At 39.6% G+C, this 27,593-nt stretch overlaps 1 protein-coding gene across 1 annotated transcript; it reads left to right on the top strand.

Moving 5' to 3' along the window:
- Positions 1 to 405: 405 nt before the first annotated feature.
- Positions 406 to 27,593, top strand: DKK3 (dickkopf WNT signaling pathway inhibitor 3). The gene is made up of 7 exons (XM_063118767.1): positions 406 to 635; positions 11,122 to 11,259; positions 12,316 to 12,399; positions 21,833 to 21,925; positions 23,027 to 23,171; positions 25,644 to 25,800; positions 26,661 to 27,593. The coding sequence occupies exons 1-7, from the start codon at positions 426 to 428 to the stop codon at positions 26,890 to 26,892; spliced, it is 1,059 nt and encodes a 352-aa protein (XP_062974837.1). The 5' UTR covers positions 406 to 425; the 3' UTR covers positions 26,893 to 27,593.

Below are 27,593 nucleotides of genomic sequence, written 5' to 3'. Positions count from 1 at the left end.
ACACCTGAAAAAAGCTGAGGATTCTTTATTAACAGCTTGTGTTATTTCAGCTCCTGAGGAAGATGATTTGTTTTTATCCGAAATGCATAGAGTGTAGTGAAGGAAATGTTTTTTCATTAAAGATAAGATTACTATTTTTTTTACACCAGAACTTCTCTCACTTTTCACATCTGCAATGTGGTGCTTACCTCCTCTTTTTTCTACTTGTGTAAAGATCTTGCCTTGTGGACTAGAAGACATCAGATACTGTGTAGCCCTACAGCTCTAATTTGCTCGCCTTCAGTAGAGGATTTTTTTTGTCTATTATTAGGGCCTGGCAGGTCTGTTAAGGAAGTTGGAGGAATGTGTTCCCTCTGTCTAAAAACAGGCTCATTTCCCTCTTCTTGGCATTTGCTTGCAGGGGCTTGGTGAAGGCAGTTCTGAGGATGTTCCAGCTTCGCTCAAGACTCCTGTTCCTTCCCCTCCTTTTTGGGATAGTGCATACAGCTCCTGCTTCAGAGGGTGGTGGAGAAGAGCAGCCAGAGGAGATCGTTCTAAGCTTTCCCAGGGATGAAGCCAGTCTGAACGAAATGTTTCGTGAAGTTGAAGAGCTGATGGAGGATACTCAGTACAAGCTGAGGAATGCAGTCAAAGAGGTGAGACTCCCCCTCCTCCAAAACAGTTCTAGGTAGGTGCTGAGTGTTGGGGAGAGGTTTACCTTCTGTCTGAGGCTGGTGAGGAATCTCAGTACCGTTGCTGGGTTCAGAGTAGTGTCAGATAAAAGGATAAAACTTAGTACCAGTGTTACTAAAATCATTATAATGTTTGAGTACTAGCAGGAAAGGATGTGCTTGGCTTGATCAGGATAATGGGAACCTGAAAAAGCATGGGGGGGGGGGGTACCCAACATAGAGTTCCCTAAAAGGTGGAAGTTTTGTCAGGGACAGGACGGATCTGTTCAGGGTAGATGTTCTCTCATAATCATAATGCCTCCGTTGATAGGTTGGGTTTTTCTAAGCCGTTGGATACAATGAATGGAACAATGAATGGGTTTTGTGCTGTCTCTAGCTTTTAATATCACCAGCATAAACAACTCATATTACACATTTTAGTCACGTTATTTTAGTCTTATGTGAGTGGTGAAGGAGTTCCTACTGTAGGACATTTTCTTTCAATGTTATTAACAGTTGATTACAATTTTTTTTTTTAAAAAAAATCCCATATAAACTCTTCCCCCTCCTGTTCCCATTCCCTTCCCTTTAGCTTTTCCCTTCCCTTCTTCATATTCCCTTCCCTGTATTTAAAGAGTAAAAAGTTTCATTATATGTAAATTCATTAAACAAAAAATGGATAATTAAATAATTATATAGAAAAATAAGTCATCCACATCTCTTTGAGCACCTGACTCTGTTCATAATGCAAGAAAATTTTCCAATATTAATTGGGATTTATTTATTTATTATTTATTTATTTAATTACATTTATATACCGCCCCACAGCCGAAGCTCTCTGGGCGGTTTACAACATTTAAAAATAGTAAACATTAAAAGTATACAATTTAAAAAACAACAACACACACACACACACATAAAAAACAGTATAAAAACAACAGTATCCATTTAAAAACAACAATTGTGGGGTCCATTAAAAACAAAAAATTGTCTTTTAGCAGGCCTACCCAGTTGAATTTTAAGATGCCTTTTAATAATGTGCTGCTTTTAATAATGTTAAATATTGTATTAGCTTTAAATGTTTTAATTAGATGTATTTTATGGCATTTGCATTTATGTTGTACCCCGCCTCGATCCGGAGGGAGAGGCGGGTAACAAATAAAATTATTATTATTATTATTATTATTATTATTATTATTATTATTATTTCATGTTATACCTTTTCATGGGCGGCTAAAGTCAATAGATCCTGAACTCAATTGCGTATATTTGGGATTTTATTTGCTTACCAAAGAATGCAGCATGCCCCATGGTCAAGTGCCCAGAATGTACTCCGTTAAGGTATGGGCATCTTTTACATTGAGTGAGATTTCCAGACCCATGTTGATCCTGCTTAGGACTTCAAGACCCTTTCTACAGCTAAGGATTATCCTAGGAAAATGGAGGAATTGTTCCCGCCTGCTACCGGGATCCCCTGTGTGTCATTTGGATGCACAGGGATGATCCCGGGACGATCTTGGGATAAATGCCTGGTGTAGACATGCCCCAAGTCAGAAAGGCATCACTATCAGGCAACTCCAGTGCATATTCATTAGTTTAGACTGTGGACTATTGCACCTCCAACACTTTTCATCCCGTGAGATGCTTATGCATTTGAATCATTCTTGTGTCCATTGTGCCATATATAAAATCTTTTGCTGTAAAGGCTGCAGTAACTTTAAAAACAAACAAATCCTGCTGTATAGTTTAAATGAATGTTAACAGCATCTCTTAATCTAATGTAATAGAAGTAGTAGATGCCTGATCCAAAGGCAGGGGAGAATAGGAAAGAATAAGACAGCAGCCATAATTTTAAAATGCACATTCCATGAACACTTCAGTTCTCTTACAAAGAACCCATTCATTCTTATTCACATGAATCCAGGTGCAGACCTCAGAAACAGCAGGCTGTAGGCCCATTCCTGTCGTCTACAAATCTCTGCTTTCACTTTACACAAAGGAGAGTACTTTAGCTGCTACTTCTATTCCACTTTTCTTTCCCTGGAGCTACATGTGTGTCTTCTGGCCAGTAATGTTTGGGTGGGGTGTAGCTTGAACTTGTTTCTCAGCTTCATTAGACATTTTGATAATGTGAAGTATTTTCTGCAGCTCTTTATTGTACTTTCGCATGTTGAAAAATGCTGTCTAAGCATCCCAGGATGGGTGCTCCCTAGTGCTAATTTCATGATGTATAAGTTCTGTAAATGTGGAAAGATGTTGATTTGCTTCTTAAAACAAGAAGCCTCTTGGCAGGCATGCTTTATAGCCTAATTACATTTTATATGCATTTTTACACTACATTTCAGGTTTGGAAATTTCTAAGTGGCGTTTTTGTGGCTTTTGCTAGTATAGAAGAGAAATATGGTTTAGTAATCCTCTCTCTCTCTCTCTTCCCCCCTGCCTCAAGGCAATATTTTACCAGAAATGGCCAGAGCTGTTTCTTGACTGGTGGAAAGGACACTAGGGCCAAACCAAACTTGATATGAGAGATCCATGAATGGGGTCTCCTGAGAGGTTTTTAATTAAAGCTGTTCTGGAGGATCCCAAATTGTATTGGAGCTATGCAGCTGGGAAGTGGAACATTTAATTCTTTCTTCCTTGCTGTTTCCTAGGTCTGTCTTCATGGAACCAGAAAGCTGTCAATTGCCAAGTAGGGAAAAACTTAAAAGTACCACATGGATTCTTGTATGTTTAATAGTTAGACTGGGGAAAATGGTACAGAGAAAGGATTAGCCTTTCTCCCCCACCCCAAAGCATGCATCCCCAATCCAATGCACACTGCTTCTCCTGAGACTGTTTAAAAAAACCCACAAAAAACACTGGAGGTCTAGTTCATGAATCTCCCACATTACCCAACATAGGATGTTCAGAGCATGTGCATAGCTTCCTGATGCAGGGAAATCTTGGAGATGTGTTTACATAGTCTGGTGCTTTAGTTCCCCTCAGTTTCAAACAGTTTTTAAATAATTGTTCACAGTGTATTCATTTCTGAGTTACTGAAGATGAGATGTAATGCTGATGAAAAAAGTAGCATGTAAATAAACTACTCTATATAGTAGGGGTATGGAACATGTGGTCCTCCAGATGTTGGACTCCAACTCCCATCAACCACAGCTAGTATGGGCAGTTGTAGTCTAACAGCATCGAGAGAATCACAACCCCTCCCTGCTTTATAGGTATGGCCCCAAGTGTAGTATTACTTTCATATTGGTACTAGTATCATTCCTACCAAATGATGGTGAGAATAGCCTTAGTGCAAGGGAGGGAACTCGTTCACCACAACTTTTAAATTTGGGAAGCTATGTCCTGCAATGCTAAAGACGGGGGGGGCTCCAATTCTGCACCATGTGGGGTTACCTTAGTTTCTGGGTGAAGAAACACAGCCAGGGTGGCTTGTTAATCATGCAATGTGGCTTGTTTTCTCCAACAAGCCACTTGAGAACCCATGTTTTGTTTTGACCTGTTTGGGGTGGTTAACAAGCCACCCTGGCTTCATTCAGACAACACAATAACCCACCCTGTGGAAAACGTACTGTGTTCAGACAATACGTTAACCCATGGTTCAAAACAACTCACACTCAACCACTGAGTGGGTCAGCATGAACAGGCCCACTGATTTGTGTGATCTGTTCATACATTTTGATAAAATTGGTTAGATGTCTTCTTTTAAGACCATGGAAATTAAGAACATCTGTGCCCAAACTGAAGGGAAACCAACTGCAGGGAAAATACTAGATATGTTTCAAACTGCTTGAAACATATCTAGTATTGAGTATAATGTAGCCTAGATATTATTGCTTCATATAACCCCTCACTAATAACTTACTTTACCTATTGATTACAGTGACACAGGCATAGACATGCATAGGATTGGGCTGTAAATAAAAAGATTCGTGGCATGATGCACGAGGAAAGATATTGTTTGCAGGATGAAAGAGTGGCCTTGTGGTGGTAGTCAGTTTTTCTTAGGTCTATATGAGCAAGGAAGTGGTTAGATCACAAATGACATGGGCATGGAATGAAGTTTTACCTTTTCTTTGTCATTTTTACTAGTTCGGCAATTTGCTGCCAATTCTATTCAAGTCGCTATGTTTCGTATGCAATTGTTGCATTAGCTAAAGGATAGGAAAACACTCTTTCCCCCAGTGAGCAAATGTGTGAGAGTGCTGGGAACATGGAGTAGCCCTGCAATAGAAGCACCTCTCTTAATGGAAGCCATTGTTCAGTTGCTTCCCACAACAAATGTGTAACAACTGTGCTTTAGTTGAGCTAGAAACTGAGTGGAAAGGATCTTACTGAATAGTTGCCATAAACTCTCTGCTCATTGTCCACTGTTTATGATGCTGGGGTTTGGAAATCCTTCCCCACCCCATATAGTATTGAGTTGAAATAATTGTTCAGTTTGAGAGAGAGTATTGTGATGTTTGTTTCTCCAGATTTAGATTGTCCCCCTCCCTCTTCCCTGTTGGTTCATAATTCCCTGCCTCCACTTTATTAGGAATTGCCTGTCTACCAATTGCATGCCTGACAATTTGTTCAGTTGTTTATAACTATGCCTCTAAAACGAAATATTTGTTTTAAGTTTCCATATTCATGTCATCCATTTCCTCATTTTCACACTGGCTACAATTCAAAGAAGCATGGGGGAAACAACCTCTTGAGGTTTAAAATCAGCTCATGTTTGGGGAGTGGGCAAAAAAGAGCGCAAAGTCCTGCTGATTTATTTTTAAGACCAGATTATTATTTTTTATATAAATGCATGCAATTTTGGGGTGAAAAAGGCTATTAGTCTGTCTTGTGCAATTCAGTATTCATGAAGGCAGGGGAGGGAGAGAACAAGTTTTTTGTTTGTATAGCTGAGAGTAATCCAGCTGTTTCAGATTTATTTTTCCTGTGAATCTGAAAAGAATACAGCTGCACTTTTCTTTGTGCTGAATTCTAGTGACTTACACTTGCAGAGTTACATTTGCTTCTCTGAGTCTAGATTGGAGGTTATTCATCCCTATGTTGAGTCCCAAATATTTAAAGTACTTACTTGCATTACTTGTTGGAGCCCAGTTCAGCCTAAGGTTTGTTTCTGGTCTGGAAATATATGCAGTGATAACTGCATGGACAGTGCCCTCTCTTTCCCTGCATCTGGGAACAACTAATAGTCACAGATCTGGGACTTAAGGAAAAGCACACCCATGATGTCCAGGCGTGGTTGACCCTTGGCACCTCATTTTAGGCAATAGTCACTGAGAATGTGCCAGAAGCACAGCATCATTTTGTTAAAGTCTTTGTACCTATAAACTGTTTCTATGTGACTTCAGCCTCTGGTGCTCTCAAAAGCATTATCTACTGATACTGTGGTGACAGTTCTTCATCACACTGCTTTCTGTTTTTGGCACCTTGCACTACTTGGAAATGAATGACACTGAAATCAGTGGGCCTGCTTTCCAGCAGTGTGTTGAAAATTGAAGGACTTGTTTCTGCTATGGGTTTTCATTCTGCCATAGAAATCCTGGGCTTCATTGCCCTTCCTCTCCCACTCTGTTTCCTTTGATAAGAGGGAACAAAAATAGCCGTTTTCCACATCTGATAAACATCATCTCTCTTTCCTTCGTATCACATAATTAAAAGGGCCTTTGTTAATATTAGAGGGATTAAATCACATTGATTTAGGGTGCAATTTTAGGCATGTTTAGACCAAAAAAAGTCCTATAATTCCCAGCAGGCCATGCTGAGAATTGTAGAACTAATTTCTGTATAAACATGTATAGGATTGTGCCCTTAAACTGTAAGTACTCTGATTTAAAGTTCTACCTTTATTGCCCTTCCTTTAACAGTTTCAAACTGCACTTCCAAAACACTTTGGAAGTGGGTAGTTCTAGTGATACTGTACCACTAGTGGAAGAGAAATCTCTGGTGAAACAAATTTCCCACTCTGAAGCCTGCCCTTCCCGGTGCACCTTTCAATCTGCTCCAGAGTGCTGGGGGCTGCAGGAAAGAGAGGAAAGGATGGGGAAGTCCCATTTAGCTTTTTACACTTTTTAACCACCGACTAGCATAATCTGATGTGATAATTTTTAGTTCACAACTTTCGATTTGCTTCATGTTTAAGCTTACCAACAGCATGTGCACTGTAACAGTTACAATGTTTATTCAAATGAAACAGTGTTCAGAGTTACAATTGAATTACTGATTCATGCATCTTTATATATTTCAACTTTTTTAATACTCTATGCTGGATTTTTAGCCTGTATAAATTTGCTTTGAATTGGAAGTTAAATTGTCCAAATAGCAGCCATAAAATGGGCTTGCAGACTATGACTAATGCCTATTTTAAGAATATTTCAAAATGGAACTATATTGAAAATAATTACACTGATGTGAAATTAAAAATCAGGATTATCTATTTAATTTATATAAAGCTTTTCAGCATATAGCACCCAAGCAACTAACAGTAGTAACAATAAAACAGTTTCCCCCCAACATTTATTGAAAAAATCCTATCAATAAAATTTATCCCATACAACCAGCAAGGACGCTAACTGAAAGTACATTAAAACATATTAAGATGAGCCGTAAATGAAAGACAAATGAGCCTGAGTGCCAAAGGCCTGCCTAAATAAATAAATAAATAAATAAATGTCTGCCTGACAGTGAAAGGGCAACAAAAGAAGTCCTTTTCTTGAGCTTGAGATAATGGGGTGAGTAAGTGAAGGTCCTCTCTGAAAGATAGAGGAGGTTCCTTTGGGAGGAAGCTGTCCCTCAGGTAATGCAACAGAAGCTTTTATTGTCTGCATGTAATATACCCATGCTACAGCCATCCAGTTTGATTAGCCTTCATGTAAATACTTCTCTATAATGTGTGAATTTTCTGTCTCTGCAAACAGACCTCTAGGCTCTAATGTGGGAACAAGTACGTATTAAGTCTGTGGCAGAATTTTCACCATAACTTCTTTCAGTGGGACACTTTTCTCCCCCTTTTCCCCCTTAACACTGAAACTTGATTTTGTATATTTCAGCCTGAAAGAATTCTATTACACAAGTAAATGGTGGTGGTAGTGGGGGAATAAGCATCATTTTGTTTATAACACATCAAAAGTGAGGTTGGCATAGATGAATGGTTCCTTTGTTACTTTCTTGTTCAACAATACTGTGATGTGGATCAGGTTATGTGGTAGTGACTGACCCCTCCCCGCAAGGGGGGTGGGGTTGAATCCGCATTGCAGCCACTATTCAAAATTGGTTCTTTCACCTATAGCTATAGCTGACTGATATTTGACAAACCAACGCATGTTGGCCACTTCTGATAAGCAAGTATGCTTGGGGTGTCTGCCTGTTTAAATCTACTAATCATGCCTTCTTTCACTGGAGACATACATAGCTGAAAACCTAGGCCTTAGCTAGACCTAAGGTTTTTCCCGGGATTGTCCCTGACCTGCTCCCAGGATATCCTGTGTGTCATTTACATGAACAGGGTTGACCCCGGGACGATCCCGGGATAAACCTTAGGTCTAGCTAAGGCCCTAGTGCTAAACTTTATTGGAGCTTTTGGAATTTCTCTTAACATAATTATGTTGTTGTTGTGTTTTAATCAATGCATGCCTTACCTGCAGCTGTTGTTTGTTTCCAACTAAGTTTTAACTGTCTACTATAGTAATGAAAATACTTTGACAGCTCCATCCTTCTGCATTTCTTCTCCATACCCTCATAATTCTTAACATTCCAATCCCAAGTACACTTATTTTAACATAAATTCTATTGTTTAAATGGAACTGTAATCCCAAAGCAGTAATCCTAGGCTTGCTTATCTGGCAGTTGGTTTAATTGAAATCTGGGGGTATTTCAGCAAGTATTCTGAGCATACTATTGCCTCAAAGGTGGACCATGCAATTTGCATTGTTAAAAATTTCTTCAACCCTGAAGGTGAGAGTTCTCAGCTTTGTGTACATTGTGTTCAAGAACTGAAGAATGCACTTGCACACAGAGGAAGATGAGACTGTTCACCGATGGATAAAGTTTGACCTGTACTTGGAGCAGGGGTTGGACTCAGATGGCCTTATAGGTCCCTTCCACCTCAACTATTCTATGATTGTATGACTTATATGATCAGTAATACTCTGTACTGCCAACAGCTCTTCTGGGTTGGTGTGCTCTAAATCCAATAAGATGGGAACCACAAAAACAGGCCACCCAAAGTTGTAAAAATTGGGAACAAGGGAAAAATGTTTGTTGTAATTCAACACCTTTTGGACCCTAATGATCCTTCATCATGGAAATTCAGAACGAAGACGTTTTCAGATTTGAATACGTGGCAAGTGATAGCAAGATGTTTCCTGGTGAGTGGATGGTTAAATCGATTCCAGAATGCAAATAACCACCTGCCATAACTTGGTTACAGGCCTGCTTTGTGTTTGCTGAAAGCAAACATAACACCGTTCTTCAGTCCTCTTGTGTTAGGATAGTCCAGGTGTCACTCTGGAATAGACAAATAATGGAAGAGTAAGAGTGGATTATTCTTTCTTTTTAAGAAATAAATAACAAAAACATAGCAAACTGATTCCTGTTCACACATTGAAGAAGACAGCAGCAAAGAGTTGACAACAGAGATCTAAACACAGATGTTTTTACAATCTCTTATCAATAGGGGGGATTCTGTATATTTTTGCCTTTGTCTATTTATCCTTTTTCTATACTGCCCTTCATAAATGGGTATGTTTCTACGGCATTATATGACAAACACTTTCTCATTCTCTGGAGTTTTGCTCCATGGTGAAGCTTTTCAATTGTACTGTTTCTAGTTTCAGCAAGGCAGCAGTGGTATTAAAATTCTGGTTTATATCTGCCTAGTTTATATCAAACATCCAGATAGGTAATGCATCCATACATTAATTTTTGATACAAAGATTATAGAATAAGTTCTGTTTATATCTTCATTGTCATATAGACAACACAAGGTCTGTTACTTTACCTGTGTCTATAGTATAGCATCAGAATATTAACAGATTTGTATGCAGGAGGTAGACAATAGACACTTCCTATAGCAGAGACTGTACTTAAAAACAAAATAGATTTTTCTAAAGTGAGAGCCATACATCTAAAGGGACTTTTGGGGTAAAAAAAGTCATTTACTTATTAAAACATCTCCAGGTGGAGCCCCATGACAGCTACTTCAAGAATGTGTGTGTGTGTGTGTGTGTGTGTGTGTGTGTGTGTGTGTGCCTGCATGTGTAGTCTGTGCCTGCATGTGTGTGTGCCTAATTGTGTATTGTGATCAGGTAGCTGTCTTGGATGCAACAGAAGGGTTGGGGATGGGGAGAAAGAGCAGCAGATACTACAATTGAGTAGTCGGGAAAAGAACCCTAAGAGAAATTTATTTATTTCTGGGTTCTTGTCTGCTTTTACTACTAAAACCCATTACCTAATGAAAAACTACACATCTTGTCCTTCAAAAGTATCTTTTGTTTCATTGCCACCAAAAATGAAAAGCTCTCCAGGGCATATCACCTCCTATACTTTTAAAAAGTTTTGATGTCCGACATTTTAAGACCATGAGTTGAGAGGGGAATTAACATAACTTTATCACAGGTAGTAAACGTTTGAATGGGGGGAGGTTCTCTATGTAGACTTGATGGTTTTCAGTGAGTGATGACAACAGTCTCTAGTGTGTGTGTGTTTGAACATAAGAGCAATGCTGGGTCAGAACAAGAGACCATCTAATCCAGCATTCTGTTCACATAGTGGCCAACCACCAGTTGACCAGTAACCCACAAGCAGGACATGGTAAAACAGCACGCTCCCACTTATATTCCCCAGCAACTGGTGTACATACTGCCTTTGCTACTGGAAGCAGCACATAGCTATCAGGACTAGTAGCCATTGATAGCTTTCTCCTCCAGGAATTTATTTAACCCCCTTTTAAAACCATCTAAATTGGTGGCCATCACTATGCGCTGTGTGAAGAAGTACTTTTATTTGTCCTGAATCTCCCACCAATCAGCTTCATGGGATGACCCTGGGTTCTAGTAACCTCTATCATGTCTCCCTCCATTTTTCCAAGCTAAACAATCCCAGCTGTTGTAACCTTCCTTCATAGGGGAGATGTTCCAGCCCCTTGATAATTTTAGTTGCTCTTTTCTGTACTTTTTCCATCTCTTCAATATCTTTTTTAAATTATGGTGTCCAAAACACAATATTCTAAGTGTGGTCACACTGTAGATTTGCCTTATATAAAGGTAGTATGATGTTGGCAGTTTTATCCTTAATTCCTTTTCCAATTTTGCCTAACATGGAGTTTGCCTTTTTTTTTTGCAGCAGTTGACATTTTCATCAATCTGTCCACCACAACCTCAAGATCTGTAACTAGTTGAATGGTACTTGGGGATTTCAAGTACATTGTTTTTGACATTATATGTATACCTTGTTTTAATCATGATTTTGCTAGATGGAGGCAGAGGAAGAAGGTTCTAAAAGGATAACAGAAGTTGACTTTGAGCAACTGCCTGCCAACTACCACAATGAATCCTACACAGATACAAAAATTGGAAATAAAACCGTACATATTCATCAAGAAATTAATAAGGTAAGGAGCTGTACATTGTATGCAGTCTGTTTGTGTATGTTTTGTGCAAGTTGTCCATGTTGTGATAAATCAGATTGCTGCAAAGCATTTTACATTGTTCTGCCCCTAAAAGTTAGATCAAAATTTTCAGCTAGTGGCAGAATTATGCTGTTCATATCCTGACAACACAGTGAACCTCAGGCCTGTGGGCTAAATCCAGCCTGTCTGGGGTCCCACTCTGGCCTTCTGGAGTTTCCCCAGAGGACACACCCTTTCCCTTGGTGGTCAATAGACTTTTGTGTGTCTCCCCCCGCCCTCTGCCCAACCCCAGCATTCTAAAAAGGTTGTTCTCAAAGTAAACTAGTTACTGGAAGTAAGAACTTTAAGCTAAAATATGTTGGTATTTTTGATATTTTGCCCTCACCCCCATTGCCTTTAGCCTCACCCCATTTTGCCTTCTGGAATGGAAGTCCCAAGAATTTATCTGAAATTGAATTCAGTCCTCAAGCTGACAGATGTTTGACACCCCTGCAGTATACTAGTTTTAGCCAGTTTCTACTAATTATCATTTCTGGGTGTGGTTCAAGATGCTGGCTATTGTCAATTAAACATTTAAGGGCTTGAGCTAGCATATTATTTATTTATTTAAAATATTTATATCCCGCCCTATATCACTAAGATCTCAGGGCAGCCTACAGATAAAAACATACAGTATAAAACAATAAATATACACAGTTAAAAACAAATTAAACCATAATCCAAGTTAAAACAATATATAATTTAAAAGCAATAGATGCAGTTAAAACAATGTGCCAGTGAGTTTAACCATCAAAGGCTTTGTTAAAAAGCCATGTTTTTACTTGGCGTCGAAATGCAACCAATGTTGGTGCCATTTCGTAACAAATGTACATGCTTCAAACATTCCATGTTTCTTTTGCAATTCAAAAGAAACATCCATTTGAGAATTGTTACAAAGTGCTATTTCTGTTTGTGGAAGTAAAACAACAACAACATAGGAGCACTGATGGAATAAAATGGATTCAAATTTTGATTTGCTGCATTTTATTGCAATTTTAGGCAACAGATAACCAAACTGGATCTACTAGCTATTCTGAAACAGTTATTACATCAATACAAGAAGGAGAGCCCAAGAAGAATCATGTAAGTAACTTCTCTTTTTGGAAAGTAAAATGAGAAATTAATAACTTTCCAGAATAAAAGTTGCCACACCCTGCATGGAATGGCTAAAAAGTTGGAAGGTGGGAGGGTCAACAGCCCATTTGTTACAATGATTCATGTTTTATCGTCTATTCTATGTCACATGCAGAGAACTGAAATGAATAATGAGTTTCTTGCCAGAGGCCCAGTTTAGGTGCTTGTTTTCGTATGATGCAAGACAAGACTGTGCTTTGGGAACACTACTTGAATGATGTGTGGAAGGCCAATTATTCATACAAACTGGGGGGAGGCAACGAGTGGGGTACCGCAGGGCTCAGTCCTGGGCCCAGTGCTCTTCAACATTTTTATTAATGATTTGGACGAGGAAGTGCAGGGAACGCTTATCAATTTTGCAGATGACACAAAATTGGGTGGGATAGCTAATACCCTGGAAGACAGAAACAAACTTCAAAGTGATCTTGATAGGCTGGAGTGCTGGGCTGAAAACAACGGAATGAAATTTCATAGGGATAAATGCCAAGTTCTACATCTAGGAAATAGAAACCAAATGCACAGTTACAAGATGGGGGATACTTGGCTCAGCAATACTACAAACAAGAAGGATCTTGGAATTGTTGTAGATCACAAGCTGAATATGAGCCAACAGTGCAATATGGCTGCAAGAAAGGCAAATGCTATTTTGGGCTGCATTAATAGAAATATAGCTTCCAAATCGAATGAAGTACTGGTTCATTTCTATTTGGCCCTGGTTAGGCCTCATCTAGAGTATTGTGTCCAGTTCTGGACTCTACAATTCAAGAAGGATGCAGACAAGCTGGAGCGTGTTCAGAGGAGGGCCAGGATCTCTTCTTGATCATCCCAAAGTGCAGGACATGGAATAACGGGCTCAAGTCACAGGAAGCCAGATTCCGGCTGGACATCAGGAAAAACTTCCTGACTGTTAGAGCAGTATGACAATGGAATCAGTTACCTAGGGAGGTTGTGGTTTCTCCCACACTAGAGGCCTTCAAGAGGCAGCTGTACAACCATCTGTCAGGCATGCTTTAGGGTAGATTCCTGCATTGAGCAGAGGGTTGCACTTGATGGCCTTATAGGCCCCTTCCAACTCTACTATTCTATGATTCTGTATACATGATTTGTTCAAACTCTGTGGTTCTACCATGCGTTTTGGGAAGAATCATACATACTTTGCAAACTGCGAATGCAGCATAGCATGATTTGCCTGGCTTGCATAAAGTGTCATTTGCATGGCTCCATGCTCACTGGCTCCCAAGGCCTATTCCTGATACTCATCATACAAAAGATGTTACTGTGTATCCCAGTGTTTCATCCAGGCCAGAGTTTAACCCAGAGGCAAATCTGATTGTTTATCCTGATTTATTTATTTTTAAATCCTCTTCTGGTTGGATTTTCTAGGTAGTTTGACTAGTGGGAAAACGTTTTACTGACCATAAATAATATGGCAATTGTAAAAGGTGAGAGGGGTGCTCTTAATTTCATTTTTCAAGAGCATATCTTAAGTGAAATTTAACATCTTGTCAAACTTCTTCTAGGGAGTAGACTGCATTCTAACCTAGAAATCCAAATCTGAAAACCCAACTAAGCACAAATAATTAACTGACATTTAGTGGTGTAAAATAAAGTGTACGTTCTCCAATACATTCATACTTAGAGATGCACCTGAGTTTTATTTTCCCTTCACTGCTTCATAAGATAAGGCTTGATGTCCAAGGGCTCATCTACCCCAAGCAGGATACTCTACTATGAAAATGGTATGAAAGCAGTATATAAAAGGCAGGAGCCACACTACTGCTTTATAGTGGTATTAAAGTGCTGACAACTGTTGGGACCCATGACACATACCATATACCGGTTTCATACCACTTTCATAATGTTATATCCTGCTTGGTGTAGATATGTCATGGGCCCCAACAGTTGTCAGTGCACTTCAGTACCGCTATGAAGTAGTAGTGTGGCTCCTGCCTTTTATATACCACTTTCATACCACTTTCATTGTGGAATATCTTGCTTGGTATAGATGAGCCCCAAGTCTGGTTTTAGAGGTAAAGCTGTATGTAGCTAATACCAATAAATGGGGAAACTACTTTGTAAGCTTTTTAGAATACCACCACTTTAAATAACACATGGATCCAAAGAAACTTCCTTACATAAGCGCTGTTAAACTGGGGAGCAGCAGACTGCTTCACAAGGTGGTCCTTCATTTAAGTCAAAAGCTGGGCAGTGATCTGTCAGGGATGCTGTACAAAGGGTTGAATTAGATGACTTCTGAGGTCCCTTCCATCTCTGAAATTCTTTGAGAGTAGACACAAAGTCTTATTTTAGCTCTCCATCACAAAGAGCATACTTCATATTGCAATTTTGGTGATGTCCTTTTGGCCTCCATGTGAGAATATTTATTCTAGTCCCTAGAACAGGAACTAGGCTATTAGCCAGTACTGGCACAAAAATCTAGTTCTTGGAAGGTGCTGTGTTGTTGAGAGGCGCCATTTACATACTCAGACTAACTATTCCTTACTCAGATTTCAGCTGGGATTGATAGGCACTAACATAGATGTTAGGCTATCATCCAAGAATTTTATGAACTTGAACTGTGAACTGACAGACCTGGAATAAATGGTGCTTGCCCACTTTAATGAGCCTTGCTCTGACTTTTTCACCTAGACTGACCTGCATCAAAAGAAATTATATGATTTGATGTGATATATCTATATATATATACACACACACACACACACACACACACATTCTCATTCATATATATATATATATATATATATATATATATATATATATATATATATATAAAAAGAAATTAAGGATTTGGCTTTTCCCCTAACTCTATCTCCTATATTTACTACATTTACGGATTTTAGTCTATTTCTTTCAACTTGGATAAAATCAAAATGTTTCCTTTCATTTATTTTGAGAGAAAATGGGTTAGTTCCAGAGGTTGTGCGAGTGAAAAGCTGCTTGCACAATCATCTTTCCTGTCCTCTTCTCCCCTGTGCAGCTCTTCTCACCACCAAGCCTGCAAAAGTTCTTCAGAAGGTCAATGTGGACTGTGTTTAAGGGGATTCCTGACCCTCCAAAGAGGCTTTGCAGTGGCCTGGCCTCAGGAGAAGGGCTGGGAAAATCCTTGTGGGAGTGGCCTTGCACTTGTTTCGATCCAACCCATAGACTTTAGGAACCATAAATAATACAGAGGAAAAGCCATGACACTGTACAGGACAATTAATTTGAGTGTCTTTCTTACCTTCCTGATCAATGGTCTAGAGATTCTGTGTTGTATTATAATTAGGATTATTATTATTAAATTGCAAAACATTAGGTGTCCAGCCTTTATTCTTGTGGTTGAAATTCACTTCTTTCAAACAGCATAACTAGGATGCCAGAGTAGTAGGAACATGAGCATTTTTTATCCATTTCTAGCGCAGTTGCCTGGGGGAGGGGGAAAACTTTTCTCTGCATTCCCAGGCAGAACTAATTAACTGAAATTTATTTGATGGGTGCTTCGTCAGAAGGAAGTTACAGGTCACTCCATCTTTCTAAAAAGGTTAAATAAAATTTCTGCTTAGTGGTTTTGTGAGTGGCAGCTTCCCTTTCTGTCCCTGCACTCACAGGATAATTTGTGCCATATCAACTATGTATTATTTTATGAATGATTCTATATTTAGGCCAACTTGCTATTCTACTGCTAGAAGTGGATTAAACTGAATAAAGTAACTTTTATGCTGACTGACTTTTCTACCTTTGGGGGATCCCTTTTTAAATAGAATTTAAATGCATGTAAGGTGCTTTATTTTTGGTTTGGAAAATAAAGATTTTATTGTTATCTGTATGTAATTCTATTTGTCTTTTGCACTTTTCTAAATAAAGGTGTGTTTAGAAAAAAGCCACTTATAAATATGTAGGGTGACCATATGAAAAGGAGGACAGGACTCCTGTATCTTTAACAGTTGTATAGAAAAGGGAATTTCAGCAGGTGTCATTTGTATGCATGCAGCACCTGGTGAAATTCCTTCCTCATCACAACAGGCAAAGCTGCAGGAGCGCTGTCCTCTTTTGTATCTGGTCGTGCTAGGCAGGGCTCCTGCAGCTTTACCTGTTGCAGTGAAGAGGGGATTTCAGCAGGTGCTGCATGCATACACATGTCACTTGCTAAAATTCCCCTTTCTATGCAACTGTTAAAGATACAGGAGCCCTGTCCTCCTTTTCATATGGTCACCCTAAAATATGTGTATAAGAAAATGCCAATAGTTGAAGTAGCCTTAACTTTTTGTTGTTCTTTAAATCTAGGACCAAATACAACACTAAACCCCATTAGTTAATCTTTAATTTGTGCTGCCTGTGCTGTTGGCTCTGATATCTAGGCCCTGGCTTACTATAAGTATGCCTAGTTATTAGTACTTATGGCCACACTGTTCTAAGCAGTGTGGATGTCTGTTAATATTAAGGAAATGTTTTTGTTATATGTGAGCATGGATGGAAAACAAGGTTTGTATAACAGCAGTGCTATGCTAGGAGTTGCTAACAGCAGACATTTGATCATCTTTACTCTTCAAATCTGCTATTGTATGTGAGGGGAGGAGAAGTGCCATGGAGCAGAGTCCCATTCTGAAATTTAAAACTGGTATTAACACCATTTTAATGGTTTTCTGTTGACAATAGTTGCTTTATATAGTAATAGGAAAAATTAAGTACAAAAATTAAATTTGAGGCTTTCTTGGAATGAAAGTTTGGCTGCGGCAATGATGCTCTGCGAACAATTCACCTTTCAACTAAGTGTGAAGACTTTTACCGTAAGTCTGAGAAACCTTCTATATCTTAAGGTTCTGCATGTTTCTATAAAGCTGGGCATCTGCTGCTTGTTTATCAAATCCAAAAATACACTTGGCAAGTTCTATATCTATTAAAAAATAGCTCTGCCCTCATTATGTGGGAAGATTTGTCATCAGCAAGCTAATTTAATAAGAGTGATTTTGAAGAAGACGTATTCTAAGAAATAAAATCCATAGCCTCTGTCTGTCTAAGTCATATCCATGAATCTTAAAGCCTTTTTAAAATTCAGTTACTCTGGCCAATGTTCCAAGGTTGGGAAGGAATAAAATATCTTCTGCGTTTTAAAATTTGGTAGTGTAAATTATGAGTGGGATGGTTGTATGTAAGTACTGGGAATTATTGTTTTATCCACTGCATTAATGCTGTAATGAAAATTGATGCGTGGAAAGTGACACGTCAGTTTTCATGTACTCGCTGCTTAGTGTTGATACCAAATTAAGCAAGCAGGTATAAGCAATGTTGAAACATGCAGCTGCTGTAGCCCATCACAAAGAATGCTGGCACACTAGAATGACTGATTACTTGTTTGTTTTAAAGATGCCTTAGCCTGCAGTGATATAATCTCAGGGTGGCTAATAATTTAAACAAATCAAGATTATAAAATGGAAGCAATAAATACATGACAGCATAACCACAGTAACTTAAAACCATCTCTTCAGATAACATTTAAAAAAGATGTGTGTTTGATAGGAAGTAATTATGACATGTATTTGCAATGGTTTGGAGATTCTGAACTGTGGAGGTTTAGCTTCTGAACCCACAATTCCAAATTCAGCACCATCTCTTAATATTTATCTGCAGCTGTAAGCTTTAGAGTTTTGTTTGTAAATAGGCTGTGCTGTTAGCACAAGGCTACCCTATTCACTCTTGTGTTTCTTCAGGAAGGATTGAATACCACTAACATTGTGTCTCCATTTTACATAATACGGTCCCCTAAAGGCTGTGGAACAGCTCTACATTTAGCATTGTAGGCTATTTACTATAAAAAACATGCTAACAGATCACACTTTATTTGTGTCCTAATGACACATTAAAGGCACGACTCTATGCAAGTTTAGACAGAAAAGGGTCTAACAACTCTCCGCCAGCTATGCTGTGAGTTGTAGGACTTTTATGTCTAAACATGCATAGGATTGTGCCTTTAATGTGGCATTAGCTATGCTGGCTGGGGTATGCTGGGAGTTGTAGTATTTTTTCTATCTAATGCATAGGATTATGCTGTAATTGTATCCATAAGTATCATGCTAAGTGTAATAAAATTAGTAAGATTACAACCTTGCATTTAACTGTGCATACGTAATGTTTGGTACTACAATTAGACAGTGTTGTAAACAAGGATTTAAATTACAAAAACCAATTCTCAACCTCAAGTTGTAAGTTGTACATTCATATTTAGTTAGCCCACTTTAATTCACCAAAATGGGAGTCCAGACTTTTTACAGTCACCATTTTTGGATTGCCATGTTTCCTTGCATTAAACATGTGCATGTCACAATTGGCAGCACTTTAATTTTAACATCCAAGGTGTAAAAAAAAAGATGTTTGAATCAGTTCTTGTGCTCAACCTACATTTGACTAAGAACAACTGAGTAAGATTTCAGCCCCTGTAATGCATATTTTACCTGGCATTATGGTGTGAAGTATCCAGTATTTTATTTAATCTTCCCAAAGAAAATGAGAGCAATTTTAAGGAAGTGAAGCAAGAGGATGAAGAAAACTAATCTGAGAAAGTACAGTAGGTTTTGGAAACCAGTGGACATCTACATAATGTTGGACTTCAACTGCCATCACCTCAGCTATATTAGCCAATTTTCAGGCCTGATGGGAATTCAAGCTCAACAACACCTGGAGAGCTACAGGTTCTCCCAACATGATGCAGAGTTAACTGTGCGTCTCTAGAACTTCACAGTTAGGTAGAAACCAGCTACAGTTTCCCTATTATTTCACTTCCCTGCAGCATCATAGCAGAGGCTGTCTGTACTGGAGGCTGTTATGTACCATATAAAAATGAAGCTCATTCATCTGTGCTGAGTACAAGAACTGGCAGATGTCAAGCAGAACACTTTGCAAAAACAGTGAGACCTCTCTTAAGCTAATGGATATTTGCATTACCCTTGAGTAGTGAAAGCTTAGCTAGATTTTTTTAATGATTTAAAGAAAGTGCCTGCTGAAAACAAGACTGTGAAATGGAGCAAACAATTACAAAGGACTGGCTGATCAAGTCACAGTCACATTGATGTGTAGTTGAAATGCAGAAGACTATTGTATATCAATTGTTCTCTTCTATGACCCAAATGCACGTGAAAGCCTGACTTATGTCTGTGCCTGGTTTCTAGTCCAGGCCTATTGGGCTTTCTGTACTATGAATTTCACCATCTGCTAGCTTTAGATGTTTGCCTGGGAAACACTTGAGGCTCATCTTCAATGTTGAACAGGACAGATAGAAAGTTTACAGTTAGCCACTGGATGCTTTCAGTCTGGGTAGAAGACTTGTAGAAACAGTGGTATTGCTACCCTCTTGCACAAAGAGCGAGCTGGAAAGATTGAAAGAATGAAACTTGGCTATAGAGTAAGAGCATATATTTTTATTTACTGCTGTTCCCCGCTGCGATCAAAATGGAGAGGCGGGTAAGAAATAATAATAATAATAATTATTATTATTATTATGAATGCAAATACAACAGTGGCTGCTACAAACGCAGATAGAAAGTGCTCATAGCTGCTGCTTTGTGATAGTAGAGCTAGAAAAGTCGTAGAAGCTCAAGCACAACTAAATAATAGTAACTGGATATATCCACAAGGGCAGAAAACAAATGTTTAAAGGTAGGCCACATATCCTTCCATAGAAATGGAGCTTTGATAGTATAATCTCTTTCTGCGGGGACTTTTAAAAATGCACAGTAAATTTCCATTTACCCAGCTGCATTATTAGGCTTGATGTTCTCCATTTTTAGAAAAGGAATTATATAATTAATCCAATCCAGCTACCTAGCTCAGCAGTTCATGCATGGCCAGTCCATTGGTGTCTATCATGCGGTTGTTGCAACACTTGAATCTCTCATGTTTGTACATCCGCAATAAAACTCCTTGTGCCAAAATTCAAATTTCAGATAAAATTTTGAAATCACTCTTAAGTTCACTTTTAAGGAACTTTTTATGGCAAACTTTTGACACACTGATGTTCGTGGGGATCCATGTATCCAGGCCTGTTTTGCTTTCTTTTGTGATGAAGGACGATGGGGCTTTCCATTTATCAGACTGCTGGCTGGAACGGAAAAAATGATATAAAGTGGAATATAAGGGTTAGAGACAAGTCACGTAAGTGGCATGCTAAAGCAATTTTGGCCAGTGGAGATCCAGCTGGATTGATACAACTCTGGAAATAGGTCATTGTTAAAAGATAATCACTTCCCAGCAATGTGTTGCTCATGTATCTCTTATGTACAAAGCAATGTGTAGGACTGAAGTTCCAGTTACCACTGTTGAGATCTTCAGAGGAGGCCCCTCTCCTTGTAACATCAGTGGGAGAAGTGCACTATACATCTACAAAAGAGAGGGCCTTCTCTGTGGAGGCATCCCCAATTTTAGAATGCATTCCAAAGGGAGAGAATGGGTTGGAACCAACATCATTGTTCCACTAAGGGAACTAGCATCACTGACAGAATGGGACTTCCCTATCCTTTTCTCCTTCCTGCAGCCCCTCTCCCCTATACATCCTGAAAATTTGCTCCGGAGAATTGAGGGACCCTTCGGAGCAAATTTAGAGGGTGTGTGGGGTATTGGAGGCAAGGCTCACACAGTCCTGGCAAAGTACAAAGTTTTTTTTATTAGCAGGACACTGAAGTCATCTGCCATCCCCCACCCCTCAGACCTCTCTGTTTCCTCTGAGCTTTGCTGTAATGCTTACAATAGCTGGGGCGGGGAGGGAGGGAAGAATTTTTCAGCAATAATTATAATTTATTGCATTTTTATACAAGTATTTTGGGATGGCTTGTGCATGAATGAGCAATTAAGACCCACTGGCTTTACAAAAGACCTGGTGGAGATAAAATATGGGGAGGACTGGTTTTCTGGATCAATGCAGCTGTCTGAATTTTTGGATTCCTTGAGGGAATGGCATGACAAATGCTTGCACTTCAAAATTTACCACTACACTAGGGTTGGAGGGCATTCTGCTGGTGGATTCAATCCAAGATCTGTATTCTTTTTGATGCCAACCAAAAACATTTGTGTTTGCCTAGGCATTTTCAGGAGAACTTTGAAACTGGAACTTTAATTCAGGTTCAAAATCTAATTTGTTTTTTGCTTGATTTTTTATTTGCTTGCTTTATGGTTTTTATGCCCCTGTTTATGTTTTTACGGTTATATATTTTAAAATTTTATGTACTTTGCCCTAGTGTACATTGCCTTTGGTAATGATGAAGCAGTATAGAATTTTTCAAAATAAATAAATGTTAAAAGCTCCAAGCAAAAATGAACTCTCTTAGTTCCATGCGAAGTTTCTTAAGAACCATACATAATGCATTTACTAAAAAAATGTTAATTCTTTTCTCAGGAGTGCATTATTGATGAAGATTGTGAGACTGGAAAATACTGCGAATTCTCTGGTTTGGAGTACAAGTGTCATATTTGCAAAACTCAACACACTGTGAGCATTGTAGTTTTCCCCCTCTTGGTCTCTGTCAAACAGTTATTAATGTGATAGGCCGAAGTTATTTCATGGATTGAACCAGTGACGGATTGAACTATGTTAAGCTATGTGCATTGTGCAATACCTAGGCAGTATTAGCAATTGTCCCTCACTTGTACTGTTCAGTTGGTTTTGCGTACAAGAAGCCCAGGATGAAACTGGAAAAGTATTGATAAAATGTCCACTCTTAACTGAACTCTTAAGTGGAATTGGAAACATTTGGTTCCCAATTCCTTAACTGTACTAAACACATTAGAAAAAGTTAACATTCCTGCAGATTTATTTCTGGATCGAAATTATATATGTCAACATTATATACTCCTATAAACGTAAACTAGAATGGGGTGCTAAACAGGTGTGTTCTGTATCCTCCTTTAATATTAGATTGAACCCTGAGCTTGTGACACTCAAGTCATTAGTATTAATAATCAGGCAGATTCATTCATTTTATGTATCACTGATGTTTTACTCTTTAATTCCCAGCCAGAATCTTTGATGTCCTCTCTGATGCAGCTGGTTGATTCTTTTTGATCCCTTTTGGAGCACTTTCTTAAAGACTTATCAGATTTATTGTGGCATAAGTTTTGGTGGACTATGAAAGCTTATGTGAGAATAAATTTGTTAGTCTTTAGGGTGCTACAAGGCTCTCTGTTATTTTTGCTGCAACTGTCTAGCCCTCTGGAAATTGATACTGCTGTTTGTGTACTATGGCAAAGAGTAGTATTATGTTTACTTTTCTGATCATAATCCAGAATGAAGCCTAAATTTTGATCAATGTCAAGTCATCCCATTATATCTGCTTTGCCAGCTCCAGTTAAACATGCTGTATCTATGATTTGGGTGGGTGTGCTTGCCAGGCAGGCTGCCATGTTTTCATTTTAAGCTGCTATATAATTACTGATGCAGTAGTAGTAGTAGTGTTTTTTTTTCCACGGCTAAGGTCAACAAGATTGTAGCTCTATGAAGGTTCAAACTCTGCATAACTTTTCTGTAACCAGGTTGTATTGACTCTCTTGATGATGAGGAAGAGTTAATTGCTCGTTTGTTCTCTTTTTCTAGCATTGCTCTCGAGATGTAGAGTGCTGCGGACACCAGCTCTGTGTCTGGGGTGAATGTGTGAAAGCTGCCTCAAGAGGGGAAAACGGAACAATTTGTGAGAACCAGCATGATTGCAATCCTGGAATGTGTTGTGCATTTTCAAAAGGTCAGTCACTTGAGCAGTCTTCCTGTTGTTCCTATTCTTTCCTCAGGATGAGCGGCCAACTACATCAATGTGGGAGTCTATGGGCATGTCTACACCAGCCATTTATCCTGGGATTGTCCTGGGATCATTCCTGTGCATGTAAATGACACACAGGGGATCCTGGGAGCAAGCAGGGACAATCCTTCCATTTTCCTAGGATAATCCTTAGGTGTAGAAAGGGCCTATATTTGCACTCTCTATATTAATCTGAGCCATGTATATTAATCTGAACCAAGGTTTGTACCAGAGAACATTAAAATATAAATATTGCCATATGCTGAAGTTGAAAGGAAAAGCAGTTGTGCTTGACAACTGAGCATCATGCCATCAAAACATGATGCTCAGTTGGAAGATCGTCTATACGGTCTTGAACCGCCCAGAGAGCTCCGGCTATTGGGCGGTATAGAAATGAAATAAATAAATACGGGAGGATGTGTTTCTTGAGGCTGTACTTCAGGGCATTATTAGGCAGTGTAGTTGCCATTATCAATTGACACCTCTATGGAGGAGTAGGAGTAGTTTTGTTGTGCTGAGTTTTTAACTTGAGTTTAACCTGAGTTTAACCATGAAAAATAGTGTGGTTCTGTAGACTTCTACCTGACCCCCTATTCCATGCCCAGCTACATTTTTGTTGGCTGTCCAGACAGCAGCTTGGAGTGTAAGAAAGGCTCTCATCCCATGGTCACTCGAGAGCTTTTGAGGCTCTCATCCCATGGTCACTCGAGAAACAGAATTGTCAGTTTTGTGCATTTCCCCATACAAATAATTTCCCCATATTAAATTATTATGGTTTTCATGGGATGGCTCAGTTATCATGAACAAGCCACCCTGAGAACCCATGGCGTGTTGTTGGGTTGTTTAGAGTGGCTTCTTTTCGGGGCGGCTTGTCATGACATTAGAACCTAGCACAGTGGGTACTGCATAGCTTGTTTTAAAGATACAGAGGCACTCAATAAGAGCAGTGGGAAAACCTGGCCACTCGTCTCAGTGCCCTCTGGCCCTCCTCCTCCAACTCACTGCTTCATTTGACAGTAAATGGCTTTATCCCCTTGTGATCCAAGTTAGCAGAGCTATGCAGGTATGTGTGATTGACTTACCTCTGGGTAAGTGTTCCCAATTCAGGATGACGGTGAGTCAGGAGGGAAGGATTTAAGCTTCTCCCCTCCTTTCATGACAAAAATCTCCATCGCCCTCCCCCAGGGAATAGTTAAAAAGAAGAAGAAAAGTCTCATTTTAACCATTTGCCATGTGGGGAGGTATTTCAGCATGAAAACAAGAAGGAAGAAAGTTGTCAAGGAGGAGCCAAGAAAGGTTTTTTAAAGCGTAAAATAAAAAATAACCACCCCCACCCCCAGCTATATCATCTTAAAAAGTAAGGTAAGCCCTCTCTCCACTGTGAAGTTATGGCATATGTATGCCAACCCAGGTGCCTCACAAGGTAAGAAAAGTTAGGGGGAGAGAGAATCTCATCACAGCAGGAAGAGTAAGCTGGAAACAAAGGGCCTTGCTAGATGAGGGGTTAGCCCAGTGCAAGGCCCGGGCTTGTCCCTGTGTGTCCAGATGATGCACAGGGGATCCCGGGCTCAGGCAGGGGTCAAACCTGCGGCCATAAGGGCAGGGTGGGGAAATGGGGGGAATACGGATTCATGGGGGAGGGGGGAACCGGAGATCGTGGGTGTGGGATGGGGGGAAACTGGAGATCATGGACGAGGGATAGGGGGAACCGGGCAGGGGATGGGGGAACCGGGGATCGCGGGCGGGGGATGGGGGGAACCGGGCATCTCAGGCGGGGGATGGGGGGAACAGGAGATCGTGGGCGGGGGATGGGGGAAACCGGTGATCGCAGGCGGGGGAATCACATCCGGGGGGAGCAAGGAACCCTTTGTTTTTTTAAAAAAACAACTACCTTAGTTGCTGGTGCGCTCCTGCACACCCGGCCCCTTTAAGATCTTTAACAAAATGGCCGATGCAACGGGGCTTTCCTTTACCCCGTCGCGTCTGCTGTGTGGAAAGGAGCAACAGCCCACGCTACTTCTAGCGCGGGCTGGCCCCTCCTCCCACATGGATTCTCCGGTAGGTCTAGCAAGGCCTATAGCCACACCAAACCTTGGAGAGGCTGATTGTTTATCAGTAAAAACTAAGAAAAAGATTGTTTATCATCACTATCAAGGATTAGTGATGGAATAACCAACCCATGGTGGCTTATCGTGATGTGTGAACTAGCCCAAGGACTGTAATATACTGGATGTGGCTGATTATGTTAATACCTGTTACTGAGCAAATTCTTTTCCGTTGTGTCAAAATGATTGGAGTCTAATTTAATAGTCAGGACTACCTTACATTCTGTGGATTTCAGTGGGTCTTCTCTACGTATGGCTAAATCTGGATCCAATCCTAGAAGTCTAAACTGGGCTCTCCAACTTTTGCCTGCAGACCTTCTCTTCCCGGTGTGCACTCCGTTGCCTGGAGAGAGAGAGCCTTGCCATGACCCTTCAAACAGGCTTCTCAACCTAATTACTTGGGAGCTGGAGCCCGATAGCGCCCTTGATCGCTGCCCATGTGCTCATGGGTTGATTTGTCAGATGCAGAGGTAAGACGACTACAGAGGTAGAAGAATCAGCTATGCATAAACATACAGGAAAAAGTGGTGAGCAAGACCTACGTGTAAATGGGGCCACGCTAGTTACCAGTTTAAATGCATCCATTTAATTAACACACACATTGACCTGAGCAGCTTAGGGCAGCCTTTCCCAAACTGGTGTCCTCTAAGATGTTTTGGATTAAAACTCACAGCATTCCTGACCCCTGGGTGGGAAGCTTAATTCTTTCTTTCCCTGCCAGTAAAAATCTCTTCTCCAAAGCTATTTGCTTTGGTGCCAAAGGAGAGGCTTCCCTTGAGAAGCTTCAGAAATTTTCATTAGTGAATGTGGCAGGGAAAGAGTTAAACTTCCTCTCCCTAGCCACTCATGTCTGTGGGCTGTTCAGGCTTCCTCTTCGCTGTTGTTTACATTACTAAGTCAAATATTTGCATCACAGTCATGCAGTAAACTTCATACCTGAGAAAATGAATGAATATTGGATTTACCATCCAACTCTAGCGTGGAGAGTTTCAGAGATTGGCTAACTTTTTGATGATTTGAGCACGTGCACACACACACACACTCACTGATTACTTCTTTTGGATGTAGAAGTCTGTCTTCTCATCAACACATGTTTGATTTCTTGGCTATTGTCTCCATTTTATTTAATAACTGTGCCTAGAAATTGTGTGGGGAGCACCCCTAGATAAACAACTGTCGAGTTGCTTATTACTCCACCGTTGACTATTGTGTTGTCTGAACGCAGCCATGGTCTCATTCTTGTTCACATGCATTTGCACAGAATCGTAGAAATCATCGAATAGAAACGTGTGTTGATTAGTAACACAGGAAATGTGCGTTTTTCCCACAGCCTTACCAGCGATTCTCTCTGTGAACTATCCTTTAACAAGAACCGAACAGGCAACAAGGAGAATCCTTTGCTAGTGGATAAAATATCACATCTGGATTTTGTAACCCAAGATATTCCTGGTGATTATGAAGAGAGACTGATCAAAGAAGTGCAAAAAGGTTTGGAGGAAGAAGTGACTGATTCAGAGGAACTGGATATGGCTAGCGATCTGCTTTTTGGAGATGAAATCTGAATTAGCGAATCAAGTTAATTGGTCACTCACAAACTTAGCAGTTGAGATAGCGAATTGTTTGATACACCCCCACCTCTCTCTCTCTCTCTATGCTGGATAGAAGTGCAATAATTGAGAATATATGTTACATGGTTAACCTCTGCCCTTTATTATCAGTTGACATTTGATCTTCTAAAGCTCAAACCAAATTCTACATTAAAGCTTCAAAAAAGGGCAGTGGCTTCCTTTATGGACAAGTTCTTGAGTTTCAAACCAGACATATTTTCAGCTTGTTAATCAATAGATTAATTTAAGTCTATTTAAGATTATTGGTGGTGGTTTGAGCTCTGCATTTTATGTATATATTGTTTGTTCGTTTAAGAAGTAATTCTCAGAAGAATCTTGATTTTTAGGATGGGCATTGGTTTTTAATTACGTATACTTTTCTTTTTTAAAAAAATATAATCAATGAAATTGCAATAAATACCATTGTTTTGTGTGTTTTTAAATAGCAACTACAGAGCCTTGTCCTTTCAGATAAGGTATAAAAGATAAGAGTTTTGGCCCATTGGAAAGCACAAGGGGCAGTGTGAGATTTAGTAGGAGTAAGAAGCACTTCTGATCTCTCAGGATCCTTTTGTGCAATGGAGCTCTAATTTTAAACAGATGGTAGTGATCATACCTCTAGCTAGCTATTTTGCTCACTCCAAGAGTAAGTATTA

This window comes from Elgaria multicarinata, chromosome 2 (assembly GCF_023053635.1).
Source record: "Elgaria multicarinata webbii isolate HBS135686 ecotype San Diego chromosome 2, rElgMul1.1.pri, whole genome shotgun sequence".
Lineage (NCBI taxonomy): Eukaryota > Metazoa > Chordata > Lepidosauria > Squamata > Anguidae > Elgaria > Elgaria multicarinata.
Note: the sequence above shows the minus strand (reverse complement) of the source record. Positions and strands in the feature narration are given on the sequence as shown.

Coding starts and splice junctions, on each gene's coding strand:
- DKK3 (XM_063118767.1), top strand. CDS start 426: ATGTTCCAGCTTCGCTCAAGACTCCTGTTCCTTCCCCTCCTTTTTGGG. Junction 11,260..12,315: donor TTCATCAAGAAATTAATAAG/GTAAGGAGCTGT, acceptor TTGCAATTTTAG/GCAACAGATAACCAAACTGG. Junction 23,172..25,643: donor GTGTTGTGCATTTTCAAAAG/GTCAGTCACTTG, acceptor TTTTGCCTGCAG/ACCTTCTCTTCCCGGTGTGC.